The following is a 15,346-nucleotide window of genomic DNA, read 5'->3' on the forward strand; positions in this document are numbered from 1 at the left end:
CGCACTAGAATAGGATGGGTGGACGTGAGTCATCAATATTTCACAACTGGTATTTTCCAAAGACGTATAGGAGAGAACACTCCAAAAAGGAGAAGTCACACTATTTCGGTTACTATTACTATTATACTATAGAAAAAACTAAATAACAATTTGCCCGATTGCATTAAGGATTGTATCAAAAACTTTGCTTTGTCCGCATAACAAATTCCTATAGTTAATTGTTATTTAGTTGATAAAATCTGTAAAAGACAAGAATAATTCTAGAGTTTTTTTCGTACACAGTAGCTACACGTGGTTGAAACCTCAAGATAAAGTTATTTACACAATAACAAATTTAATATTACTCTGTTTGCCACCATATTTCCTTGATTGCAACGAATTGCAGTACTTAAGTAAATTACTACATTATTTCAATTTAAACTGGATATTTTTCAATGTAAGACAAATTAATGTTCATTTAATAATACATTATTGTGTGTAATTTAAAACAGTGGCTGTTTACAATGTTATAAATGATTGAAATTAGTTATTTTACTGCCCAAGGCGATGACGGCTGTGGTATGAATGAGAAGAGATACTTATTTAATCTACATACGTTGTTAAGTTTTTTATAAAGAGTAATAAAAGCTGACTAAGAGTGTTTAGAAGTGCAATTTTTAAACAAAGCTATTCTAGGTTTGATTCTCAGGTCGGGAGCATTATATTACTTACTGCGTACCTAAATATGTACTGATTTTCAAAAATTTATCACAATAAATATGGAGTCTGTCTATTGTATTGTAGCAAGTTTATTTCGATTTAACTTTTCTTTCTTCATTTATTTTACCACTTTTATCCATCATGTTAAATAATGATAGGCCTTTTGATGATGTCATTTATCAAAATACCCAAGGTCATAAACTCAACATTGGAATAGAAGAATCGCCTGACTACAAACTAGTCACTAGATTGACTACCCCCTATTAAGCTAACCACTTTCCGATTGCCTGGCACAGGCAGACACTAGGTGTTCGTGCTGAACTTCAAACACGGTACTATAATTTATGACCTAAATTACTTTTTAATCAGTTCTTCAAGAAATCCTTTCAAATTATAAAAGTTCCTGCCACTGTCTTGTCAGTCTGTTTGAATAAACGCGATAAACTCAAAAACGATTACAACAGTTATTGTATCTCACTTGTAACCGGCCAAGTGCGAGTCGGGCTCGCCCATGAATTTGGGTTCCGTAACAGCAAGTAGATGACATAATATAAAAGTTATAAAATAACTTGGTTTTACATAGTGTTTGTATGAACGACAAAGTTATATTTGCGTTTTTTAAAAATGTATTATTTCTTAAAAACTGACAATGATATCTCGTTCAAACCAATTTTCATCGCGTTTCCATTGAAATCTACAAAATATATATATTTTTTGCTTTCTCACTCTCTTATTTTAAAGTTAAAGAGGGGAGAGGACACTCATTTTTCCACTTTGGAAGCGTCTATCTTTCAAACAATTGATTTTAACGAAAAGTGGTTTTAGGAACCTTAATATCTTTTTTAAAGACCTATCCATAGACACCCATCACGGATATGTAAGCTGAAAAAAAAATTATTTTGAGTTAGTTCCATGTATGGAGTGCCCTCCTTTAATTTTTAAATTTATTAATTTTTTTAAAAATTCGAATATGTAGCGGTTACCGAAATACATCAACCTACAAAGTTTCAACTATGTAGGTCCAACAGTTTGGGAAATAAATGGCTGTGATATACGGACGGACAGACAGACAGACATGATGAATCTATACGGGTTCCGTTTTTTGCCATTTGGCTACGGAACCCCAAAAACGATTACAATAACAGTTATTGTATCTCACTGAGTAAAGTATAGGTAAATGTATTTAGGTACCGTACCGTACCTATGTATTATGATTTTTACCAGGTGAAACTTAGCTATTATAAATAAATGAAAAATGAATAAATTGTAATTTATTGGTGCAATCTTACTCATATTATAAATGCGAATGGTGGTGAATTTGTGGGTACTTGTTACTCAATCATGTTAAAAAGAGTTTTTGTGTGTCTGTTACTCCATCACGTCAAAATGGGTGTAGGGATCGGGATGAAACTTGGAACAGGGGTAGATTATGGTCTGAAATAACACATAGGACACTTTATATCCCACGGGACCGCAGGTGAAGCCGCTGGCAAAAGCTAGTATATGAATGAATAGTAATCTTATAATGCAGTTCCACATAATTATTTTATTACTGACCTATTTCATAACATTAATTTATACAGAAGTAACTCAATTCCTTAGCCAGTTTTCATGAAGTTTGTTCAGCTTTTTTCAAAATATTTGTAAAATTAAATACACAAGTAGGTAGGCACGCACCTATGCCGTACTGAAACAAAGTCAGCAAGCGTCACTGGTATTTCCTGTTCGGCTGAAAGTTTTTAAACAATTCTTTATTTAGAAACTAAAATATTTCAGATGACTCAATACTCGTATGAGTTAATTAGTCGACACTTGATGAAACTGTGTTGCATACCATTGCATACCATTGCTGAAATAAAACGTAATATAAAGAAATTCTCACACGTTACGAAATAACTCAACATTACGTCACTTATCTTTTCGGGACTATTTTCATTATTTCATACATTATGCCATTACAAACTCCTTGAGAAAAATATGTTTTAAATATTCTTGTCCCGAAATTAAACCTAAGAGTTCATACTTAGCAGTTGTGTCAAAGTCAAAGTCATAATTATTTATTTCAAATAGACCAGGAAAGCACATTTGAACGACAAAGCAAATATAATAATATAAAAAAGAAATATCTATTAGTGCGTCAAACAATTAAAGAGTAAAATCCTTCATTATAATTATATATCCGTAAAATACAGTTCATGCAAGTAGCTCAGACGTAAAAAGTCTAAACACGTTACTGAGTTATTCGAAAATACCGAACGCATCGCAATAAGAGTACATTCATAAATTCCCCGCCTATTTGCCGACAAACGTATTAGCGGAAACATTCAAAAGAATACAAAAAACTGCGCGTGAGTGCAAGTGTCACGATCCCTGAATGAGCGGCGCGCGTTATATCGGGAAGTAAAAAAATAAAAACAAACCGCTCGGCCACCTTCGTGCACCTTCGGCGGTGGTCGGGGGCGCTCGGCACCTGTCGCCTGCGCCGGTATTCGGAACTATTTTTTGTTCTTTTTACATTTTGTTTACATTGTTGGCTGTATAAACATAATTGATATAAGTGCCGGTACACAATCTACTGTAAACTACCGTTATCTTTGTAGACAGATTTCTTTTGAATAATGAGACACTAAATATTACGAAATCCTTTAATCGTATGCGCATAACTTTACCATAGAAAACAATGGAAAGAGAAAAATTGCATCACACGCTTCCTTTAAGAAGCACCAACAAAATGAAACTTGGTCTCTTTCGATGGGTATTTATTCTATTTGTCCGGTTCCCATGGCAACGGACCTATGAGAAAGGGCCAGCTATGGCCCATCAGTGTCATTGAGATTTATGGGACACTTAGGGTACAATTGGATAATACTTTAAACAAGCCGGACATTGAAGCTGGTACTGACTACTGGCCAATTAGCTACGAAGCTGTATCGCGATTTTTTACTTTATTTTGTTATTTCAAGGTTCCTGCGGCGGTAGCTAGCCAATTGAATGTGTCTGGATGTTTTATGCAATGTTTGTTTTGCTTGTGTGTTTTTCTTACGTTTTTTTCTATTGTCAATAATTTTATTACTTTAGAAAGACGTTAAGTAATCCTAAGTAGCTAGACTAATGTGCTTAAATATTTATCATATTTTATTTTTATTGGAGAACCCACAGCGATACAATAAAATATCACAAATGAAATTTTACTGTAAAGTAAGGCTAATTACAGGTTGTCCCAGTTTTTTACCACAGGGTATAAAGTTTGGTTACAGAACGGACAAAATATTACAATAAGTATCTACTAACTATAATAATGGGAACTTTAATATAACTTGATTTTTTAATATAGTATTTTTTGATTAAAAGTTATAACAATTCGGTCCGACTCGAGTCGATATTTATTTCTTAATATTATGAATGCCATAAAAAGTTTAAAAAAGGAATGGAGAGGATGGTTTAAAAGAAGAAATATAGTAATATCTAACTCTCAAAACGTTTCAAATCTAGCCGGACTAGAAACAAGTTGAATAAGGCCATAAGACCTACAAGCTAAGTAATGCCTAATTACCCAATTTTGGTGAAAACGGACTCAAACATCACGATTTAAATGATAAGATCGGGTAACATGTTAATATGGATGTTGAACATGGTAAAATGACAATAGAACATGTTGACATGTAAGTTGAACATGTCATATTGTTACAGGCAGACTAGGCTATGGTCACCATGTATGGATTACTTTTATGGTCTATTAGAAGTTAAGGAATGATGTGCGGTGTGGGTGAATTTTGTTCTAAAATTCTACTTATATGTATTTCAAAAAGTAAGTAATTAGGAAAGAAATGAGGATTGTAGGTCTTAGTGTTGTTGTTTTATGTGTTGTTTTTCCTAAAAGTTCAGGAGGAGTTAGTTTTTTTTTCCATAAACTTTCTTTATTTGTGTAACTTCTTCAATTATCTTAAGGGGTGGAATACTTTGTTAATAGGAACTTTGCCTGCTGAAATTCTGACGCTGTAATATTAATCTCCTCTAAATTAAAAACAAAACTGAATTAAACAGAGTTTTTGAACTGTGTCTAATGTGACTGTGGCAGAGAATCTGAGCCCAATATACGGACGATTATAATGATTATATACCAATGGACAACTAGTAGAGCTTTCTTCCATTAATACTACGTGTGTAAACCGTGATTGTTAGTTAATTCAGATGATTATTTGTATGTAATACCGTTCATTTACAATCATTCAAATTAATTTCAATAATACATATAACATTAAAACAAATAACAAAATCAATAAACTTGTACGTATCAGTACATTAATGTAATTGTGAGTGACTCGATTGCTCTCGGCAATCAATCGATTGTTCAATCGCCATCGATCATTTTATAGCTCAATCACTCATTCATACAACTAATAAAATAAGTGAGTGAAGTGGAGGCCAACCTCAGTAGGCCTGAACTCATTATTGTAATGATATTGTTTGATTTGATTATTAATTTAGTTAACATCAGACATTTATAATGCTGTTGGAATTTATTTTGTTGTGTGCTTGCTGTTGTTTTAATGTAGGCTCTTAAGTTTTAGTTTGTGGGTTTAGTTCCTGAAAACGCCAAATTTATTTTGAATTATTTTAAATTCTTGACGAAAGAAATTTACAAGGTGGATAAGAATGGAGCCTTCGGTAGAGGGCGCCCTAGATGGACATTTAGAGAGGGCCAAATTAAAAGTATCCTTAATCGACGAGAATGCATGAAGAAAAGACTGAGAACTGATGACTGTTGATAAAGCGAGAGAAATGTGTAAGAATCGTAACAATTGGCGATCCTTAGTCTCTGCCAACCCACATAAGAGACAGGCATGAGGTTATGTATGTATTTTAAATTCTCATAACGTTTGGTTTAAATAAAGATAGCTGAGGAAATTTTGATGCTCTTATCCTTTATACTTGTTTACATATTGAAGGAATGGACAGAGAGATAGTTTGATTATAATATTATAGGTAATAAAGATTAGTATCAACATAATCATCCAAACATTAGACGCACCAAAATGTTCATTAATAATTAATCTAAACCAATTTTTCAACTAAACAACGAAAGAAAATATTCGCAAAATCGATTACCAAATCGATAAAAGTCAAAGTTTAAAACAACATTGATTTATTGCCTGCAAACAATGATAGCTCTGTCAAATGTCAACACAGCTTGACATTGCGGGCAAAAATGACAGAGGTTATCAAACAAAACAGGAGGATTACGTATCAGGGGCACACCTTTGTAGTTTTAATTACCAAAACATAATATGTGCCAATTTCTTCAGGTGGGTTTAAAACGACCTTCCATTTTCTCACATACTTGTTACTTAGCGTCACTTTAGAGCTAGAACTAAGTGCTTATATATTTGACATTGGCATTTATTACTCTCTCTGCTTGCGAGACAGGTAAATATGTCGTAATTGTAGAACTAACATAACCTAATTGTGTGCAGTCGGTTAAACTGAGTGGACAAGTGAAGATGTACATTGTGCAGTGATTCATAAACTTGGTTACATATTTTTGAAGTGGATTTTGTTTTTTTTTTTTGTTATATTTTTAAAATGTTTTTCTTTTTCGTCGCTCAAGTGTTTTGCTCGGGAGAAAGGTAAAGGTAAGGATTTGTTTATTTATTTTTTCATTATTATTCGACTAATCCTGCTTAGTGTTTGTTTGTGTTGGTTAATAGGTATTTAGATTTTGGCTTTGAATAATATTCGTAATCTAGAACGTTTAAATTGTTATTTAGTTTTGAGTATTAAATAATTTTACTGAATTAAAACTTAATGTTTAAGAATCTGTTTACGTATCTGAAAATTATTGCTGCATATTTTTTTTGGATTTTATTATAATTGGATATTATTTTGCGGATTTTTTTTTGTTTCTGACTCTACTTGATGTATATTCACTATACTCACTAAAATATTTGGCCTTAGCACCTCGTGACCATTTCATATATTGACTGACAAATGCCAGTAGCTTGGTTTCAGTCACTTTTTGACTAAATAGTGCTAATAATATAATCTAACACTTATGTATTTTGAAATAATAATGAAAGTAAAAGTTTTTGAAATTTCGCTTTCTCTGAATCTCATTTCAGTATAGATGATATGTTGCGCGATAATTTTCTTTTATTAAATGAAGCTATGTTCAAATCACATAAAATATAAGACCTTAAATAATTTCAAATTTGCATCTAGTTTAGATTAGATATCACTCTCTTTTTTTGAGGGGTAAAATCATCCAATGACTTCTTCTGTCTTGAATGACGCAAAAGAGTGTCAGATAGGCTAAAAACCACCTCGTTCTTTCTCCTGTTCTTCGAGCCGGAGCCCCGGTAAACCGCGAGGTAGTTCGTTCGTTGGTACACTACCTACATCATCAAGAGGCTGTGACAGTCTACTAATGGAGCATGTCCCTTCTTTACAGAGCCTTCTTCTTTGCCATTATCGCCATTCACCACACTTGGCAAGTGGGTTGGGTGACTACCAGTCACCAATAAAGACTCCCTAAAAAAATAAAGCACCGTTTCATCACACACATCTTCTAAGAAATAGATACCGATTAAACCATAATCTTTCGCATATATCTCAGTAGGTACAAATCGTATGTCATCAGTCGCGAAAACTGACCCAGTTGTATCACAAGGTGAATGACATTCAGCCCGGGTCACTGGTCAGTGGCCACTGGGCGCTATTTGTATCAAGTACCAACATCCGCTGTGGCTGAAAAATATAACGTAAATATAATATAGGTTATGTAACTAGGACGGGTTTGGTTATTCCGGTGTGGTGGCGGTTTTTGGTTGTTTTTGCCGGATTTTGGTTAATTTATTTGGTTTATGGTGTTTTTTTTACTTAACTGATTTTGTAGCTGTTATGTTTCAAATAGGTATGTATGTAAAGCTGTAGATACTTTGTAGGTATAGTATATTTTCCCTCGATAATATTTTCATGAGAATTAAAAGATTTTGCACACACGCGGGCACAGACGGAAGGTTGATGAATTGGTTTCTTAGTTTAAGATATTGTGTACGTTTGAAATCATAACAGATAAATTCAGTAATTTTGGCTAAACAATGAAAAAGAAAACATCAAGTCAGTTCGAAGTATCATTTGTTTCTAGAAATTACCAAATTAGACCATAACCATACATAGATAATGATTTACAACCAAAAAGGTTAATCAGCCCAACAACTGTAGTTTTACATAGTAATATAAAAACAGTAAACAATTCGCTGCTATACCTCCACCCACTTGAATGGACTCTTACATCCAAATATAAAGGTTTCAAATATCTTCTAATTATAACATTACAAGCCATTTATGTGACAACTTTCTTTTGTTTTTCTCTATAAAAGCTTTTTCTGGGACAACGAGTATTTCGTTGATTGCTTTGAGTTGGGTACTAAGACCGATTTGTGGGTCGATCTGGTTTCCTTAACTATTAGAATCATCGTAGATAGTAAACATAAATAATATTTAAACAATCTAAACCTTATCCCGTGCGAGGTGCACCTACACTAACAATACAATAGATTTTAGGTTTAATTTCGCTTATACATGTATTAAATGCTTATGCAAGCTACTTATTCGTTGCCTGACTCGGGAATCGAACCCTTTACGTCTTTGCTCGACAATTACGTTTGCGACGAAGCAGTATCTCTGAATCTTCTCTTATAATACATACAATAATAATAATACATAGAAATGTGCATAGTTATCTTACTGACGTAACAATGCACAGTAACCTATATTGTACCTAATTAATACAAAGTTTGGCATCGTTTTGTCGCCGACTATAGATAGGAATGTTCAAATTATGTAAATATTCATATATATGTGGATATCTACAGCTTCCTCGTCCGCATGAGATCGGTCTATAAATAACTGAGAGCCTCGTAAATGCATCGATGGCCCAGTCACACAAACGTTTGTGTCCGATATTAGTTGGTGGGACATTTTGACTATTTGTTTGTTCAATTTATTAGATACTAGCTTCTGCCAGCGGGTTCACATGCGTTTCCGTGGGATAAAAAGTAGCCTTAGTCAAAAGTATTTATTTCAAATAAGGCACTTTTGAATATCAAATCAAATATAATAATATTAAAAATATCTGTCTGTCAGTCAGTCCTCTAGTGAAGCTACTTGCGTTATTCTATGAGTGTTATTACAGACCATAATCTATTCATTTATAATATTAGTTAGGTTTTTAAATTTTTTACTTAAAGACACATATGTATGGTGACTAATTCAAAACATTTTCAAAATAAAGTAGGCGCTTTCAAAATTGATTGATTGGTACCTAATTTCGAAATTTAATTTCACCATTTTTAAGTAAGTAGTGGATAATCATTTGGATTTCACTTTCATAATCCTTAATTTTTTTAGATTAGAATCGCGTAAACAAATAATTTCCCTTGTGGTATTCCCCTAACGTGTGGGTTACATAATTATAAATGTTTTTATAATAAATCCACTTTTAACCAGTTTGCCTAAAGTCCATCGAGTGAAACTTGAAAGATATCTGGTAGAAAGATAGGACTCTTATCACCTTAATCCGGTCATAATTCAAAACAAAACACTGGTATTACTAAAAACATAAATAAAATCCAAGCTGTAATACACATCCGGTGCTGCGGACTGGGTTTACCGAGGCGCCGGCTCGAAAAGCAGGAGTAGGAACGGGGTGGTTTTTAGTCAGTAAGAGTCTGACACTCCCTCTTGCCTCGCCTATGGCGAGAGAAGTCATTGGATGATTTTCCCCCTTAAAAAAGACGTAATACACACATTCCTACCTAATTACCTTTACTACTTGACAGCACGGTTTGCGGGATGCAACTGGTTGCCGCGCAACGCAACGTGTAGCCGGTTTGATTCGCGCAAGGAGCAACTCTTTTTGTGATCCACAAATTTTCGTTCTGGGTCTGGGTGTGAAATGTACGTGACATTGTATGTTTATAAATGCACTCACAATACAGGAGAAAATCCTAGTGTGGGGCAATGTCTTTATATTAAAAAAGTACAGAAAGCCTTTTAACCCTAAAGGAGTAGAGGTGCGCATACACTCATTTTATATCAGATATTTAACACGTTCTTATTATAGGGGGTGATTTAAAATAAATCTGTTTTACTTTACCTAGGTTAGGTGTTATATTAGTTGTCGAAACAAAACATATAAAATTCCACCTACTCTACTTACCCTAAATAGCTAAACTATTCACTATCTCCAGCCACACTCGTGATAGACCACACCTTTATCGATTTGAAGGTCAATCAAATCGATTACACAATTTGAAACAACATTTATGTCGATGCAACACTATCGAATTAATCGATACTCGATACGTATAATTACATTGCATCTTTATTGGCGTCATTGAGATTATTTGTAGATGTTATCAGTTAGTTATCACGATAAATGGGTGAAGGTAGCCAGGCAGTTCCATGATACATGATAGCATGCATTTTATATCCTGGATGACTGGATGACCAATCATTATCAACGTCATCAACAGCTCCCAATATGATCTGCATTGCGTCAACTTAATCTTAGTTGTTTCTCTAATGTTTTTTTTATATAAATTACTTTTGTTTTTCGGTTTACTCATGTAACTATTTGACGAGGAACTCGAGTTTCAGCGTGATCGTCGCTACGTCTTGTGTCGCGAAATGCTGCTCATGAACATGAGCCTTTAAAATGGCTTGAAGCTAAGTGAGGTCCTCAGCAAATAGTTGAGTGAGTAATACATATTATTATGTCTCACGAAAGTTATAAATAATATAAACATGATTTTTGACATAAGTTGTAGGTGATAGTTATGTCTAAAACCTAGATCGATTCAGATATTTTGCATTAGGATATGTTTTTAATTTCGCCAGTTAGTATTTTCATTAGAATTCTACTTATGTTTTAAATGGAAGTTTATACAGAAGTATATTATTAGTTTAGTTATATACGCGTAAACAGCTGAACAATTTTGAAGAAATTTGGCACACCCATAGTGACGTTTACGGGTCAAAGTTTAGTAAATATAATAACTTATTTTATTTAGTCAGGTATCATATCGAAAGTAAAGAAATGCATTATTTTTCAATAATCCAGGTTTATCGGTAGGATTACCGACATTAATCAAAATCCATGCATCAATATTCAGTGTTTAAAAGTGACATGTAAGTACCTGGGTTTTTTTTGTTTACTATGTCAACAACAAACTAAATAGGTATCTATATTGTCTCACCTTTTATTCCCGAGGGCGTAGGCAGATGCGTAATGCTTCCAGTCCTAAACTTAACTCCGTTTTATTTTAGTATTGCAACCTTTATGACAAAATAAAAAAAAAGTAGTAATAATTTGATTTTGACCGACGACGATCATAATTTTAAGGCATAATGTTTTTTAAAAACAAAATGTCGCAAAACAGCTCGGTTCAAGAATTAAGGCCACTTTGAACGCATGCTTAATCAATTTGACTCATGCATTCCTCTCGCTGTGTGCCGTGGTGCACTCCCTCCTCGCTTTACTCGCATGACTATTGTTGTGTAGATCAATTATGTTTGTAGATGCGACAATTCTTTCAATTTAATTATGTAAAAAACATTTTTGAAGCTTTCAGAGGGCTTAGTACGAGTTTATTTTACGTTTAACGAGATCGAAACGTTATCGCGTACGGTGCTCTAATTGGTCGGTTTATTGATGTAGGCTTAGAGATTTTAGTGAAAAGTGATAAAATGGAGAAAATAAATATGAGTAGGCAAAAGTTATTCAAAGATATTTAGCCAAATCGTTGTAAGACTTAATGGATAGAAAATAATGATTCATAGGTTGCTAAAATTTATACAACATTAAAGTTTGTAAAAGGCAGTTTACATTACACAGATGCAATATTGCATTATCTTACCAAAGTGCGAAGTACAGTGGAGGACAGATAAGCTTGATCATTTTAATTTTTTATTGCCTAAACCCAGCAATAACATTAAGCCATACACCATAAATCTCTCATCAAATATAAAAGCGATAACGTCGCAGCGTAGAGACCCAACATGTGTAATCTTTTTATCGGTGGTGCTAGTGCGTTTGATGATGTTCAGCTACCTGCATTGGCAGACACTGTCCACCACCCCGCTTCATTTGTCAATTCAAGGTCATGGGGCAAAATTAGAGAGCAGATCTCATCAAGTGCAATTAAACATTAACTTAGTGGTGGTCAGGCGCATGTGACCACCATTGTACATATCTACATAAACATGCCAAATGTTTCGCATATGTGTCAATTTAGTGAGCAATCAAGATTAGTAGGAAACTGTGTCATACTTGTTTGTTTTTTTTTTTGTAATTGTACTAACTTACCTAGTTATTAATGATGCAAGCTCTTTATCATTACGGATCATTATTTCTATTTTTAGCTTTTCATTTCCCTTAAGACTTGTAAAGGATATTAAAAAATGTAGCAGTACAGGATGTAATTTTAACTAGTGGCAAATTGTCTGTAACATTATTGTGTAATTAATTTCACTATCGGACCACAAAACTTTTGTAATGTACCTTGTGTAGTTATAATGGTTGAAACTTTAGGGCAGTGGGGTCCAAGTGCACATCTCCTTTAGAAATATATTGTAAAGAGGCAGTTTGACACTTCAGGTAACCACAATTGCCATTGAACGTGGCAATGCTGCCAGTATTTTGGGCACCTTACCTTGCGACTCTGAAGATGATTATTGTTTTCGCTTAAAGTTAGTTTTTTTTATTTCAGTTTATATACTTACCTACATATTAAGTTACAACAGTGCGTTATCCTCAAAATAACACAAGCCAGACATAATAATATCGACATTACATTTATCAATAGCCATCGATACCCACGACAGATAAAGAATCAACACAGAATACAAAATGAAGTAATCGTGAAAATATTTCAAACAAGTGTCGCATCTACCCCATGCTCCGTTCACATTCTAATTTTAGTCGAGTAACTCGTATGAGTAACGACTATCATATTGTAAGACGAATTGTACTGACTCGTAATCCGAGTGGCAAGTATTTTGAACTAGTCAAATGGTTCGTTAATAATCTTGTCATGATTTTATAGGGATAATGTGGGTTTATTACACGTGTGTGGAATGATAGGATTGGCGGTCCGACTTGATGTTAATTTATACGGTTTTAAATTTGTAATACGGTGTCGAGACAGCGCCATATTTGTTTTTTATTTTGGCTGTTTAGTATAATTTGAGTGTTACGTCCGGTGTAGTCTAGTGGATTGTGCCCTGTTTAGACTAGTTAGTTTGATATGTGTTTTGATACTAAATAGTTATGCTGGATGAATTGACAATGATACTATCATACCTAGGTATATTATTATTATATTTTGTTTTAATTTTTTGTGTGAAATTAAATGCTCATTTGCACCAAAGTCTCTTTAAGGACCAGCTAAGCTAAGCTACGTTATTTTTAGTGACAGTTTCTTTTTTACTAACAGATTATTGACACCTATGGTGTAAAAGAATTTTGTTAAGAGGTGAGTTTAGGTGCTCTCTTCAGCTAAATGACTCTTAATAAGAAATTATTTAGGGGTGGTTGGCGAAAATGGATATAAAAATCTTAAAAGATTTTGTCTTTGTATTTGTTTAAGAGAAACGTAAAAAATGCTGAACTATTTTTATAGCATCCTGTATGCATCACGTACTCAGATAAATCTCAAAGTCTTTATACAGAGTGTGGCTATAAAGTGGTAGTAAGTAATGTGCATTTGCTTGATAATCGTTGCTAATGTGATGCATCATGCGATCACATCTAGATCCCAGACTATAGATTAGGCACAATGCAATGCGTGCAACAGGGTTGGTTAATGCTAGTCGCACTCATGGCTGCGTCTGCGCATGTAGGTGTAGAAACATTAATTTGAGTAAATGTATTCAAAATGTAATTAATATTGCGATTATTTATAACAGTTTGAATATTAAAATAAGTAATTACGTACATAGTTACCTAATTACAATTTTAACTAACGTTTAACGGACCAAAAACTATGTTCAAATCACGTAGATTTTCGCAAGAAGCAATAAAAACTAAAGCATATTAGGCCAAGGTTTGTTAAAAGGACAAACACGCGAATTGGGCTCGCGCTGTCTCATCTTCGCATAACGCATGCGCGGGGCGTTGAACCCGCGATGCGTGGTGACCGACTAACTATATTGGTATATGGACCATAGTGGCACTATTGTACCCATAGCTATGATTAAGTGCTGATTATAGGAACTTTTAAGATGAACCTAAATACAGTATGGTTTAAATAATAATATTTATTAAACGTATTAGGCGTAGTGAGGTGAATGTCTCACAAGTTATTGTTTTTGCCGACAGATAAGGTAACGTGAGTAGTGGCTGAGATCATTCGGTTTCGACGAAAGTTTTGTTTTTCTGGTTTTATCGTTATCTTTTTAGTATAAACCAATTATATCGTTACATGTATGTTATATTGAATGGACAGGTGAAAAGTGATGAATTTTACACTAGAATTTTCTCGTATCGTGAATGCATTTACAAACACACAAGTTCCCTTACACATGATACCCGAAACAACAATTTACGGATCACACAAAGTGCGGGAATAGAACCCGCTTCACGTTGCGCGGCAGCCGGTTGCCCAGTCACCGCACCAGCCCTGCATTCACTTATATCAGAATTAGTTTGAGTTTTATTTATAATCCGCCTAAAGTTTTCGACGAGAAAATCCTGTGTCAAATGGCGCAAAGTCTTACTCAACTCAACAAACACAGTAATTTCAGTCTGAGTTTTCTGAATACTAAACCATTGATTAAACAGAATCTCTTATTCCTGAAGTTTATCCTACGAAAAACAAAAGAACTGTATCGTAATCATATTTACATTTTACAGTGAAATTATTACAGCACCGGTGTTGAAGCACCTTATCTAGTGGTGCCCGAATGTCTGTCATCCAATTATACATATCTACAATCAAAGCGAAATCTATGAAATCTGACGCAATCGTATGCAAATTAATTAATTGTATTGATGTGTGATTGATCACGTAGGAATTTTTCAAATAGATAGTCAAGGACACGAAATACGTCATGAAAAAGAAATTCATTGGACTTTGTTCATAATGTTATTGTTGTTGAAATTATTTTAAAATATCGTTGAGAAAGGAGCGACTCCTTCCATTACTAGTTAGGGTAAAATTTTATTAGGTTCTAAAAAATTCATCAACACCTATTCTCTTTTCAGAGCAGCTCTTTCTCTCTTTGTTCCCTCCTGGTGGAATTTTTGATTTGAAAATCTCTTAGTATATCAATTTCATACGGAAACTGGCAATGGGGACCTAATAAATGTTTATCCGATCTATTTTACCCGAACCTAAATGACCATCATACGCTATGGCTTCCTTATATTCGATATATTATGAAACGAAAACTTACAATAAACATCTGTACATACTACATTAGATATTGCACCATTTGGTCTAAAACGCCACATATACATAATAAAAAATGTCCTCACGAACTTTGGACTCCATTATTTTCCAATACACTGAAAAACAAAACGAAAAGAAACTCAATACAAACTGAGTCAGACTTACACGACAGTTCTATTATTATAAACTTTATC

The 15,346-nt window shown here is 33.8% G+C and overlaps 1 protein-coding gene across 3 annotated transcripts in view; it reads left to right on the forward strand.

Moving 5' to 3' along the window:
- LOC118277796 (inverted formin-2) overlaps nt 1-15,346 on the forward strand; it is a 104,632-nt gene that overhangs the window by 29,090 nt on the left and 60,196 nt on the right. Inside the window, exon 1 of one of the 3 annotated variants that reach the window (XM_050700085.1) lies at nt 6,175-6,326. The exons of the other annotated variants lie outside the window; for them this stretch is intronic. Within the exon in view, the coding sequence (XP_050556042.1) occupies nt 6,283-6,326 (44 nt within the window). The 5' untranslated portion in view covers nt 6,175-6,282. Of the gene's footprint in view, nt 1-6,174; nt 6,327-15,346 lie in introns of those variants that run through there. 3 annotated transcript variants of the gene reach the window in all.

This window comes from Spodoptera frugiperda, chromosome 18 (assembly GCF_023101765.2).
Source record: "Spodoptera frugiperda isolate SF20-4 chromosome 18, AGI-APGP_CSIRO_Sfru_2.0, whole genome shotgun sequence".
Taxonomy (NCBI): Eukaryota; Metazoa; Arthropoda; class Insecta; order Lepidoptera; family Noctuidae; genus Spodoptera; species Spodoptera frugiperda.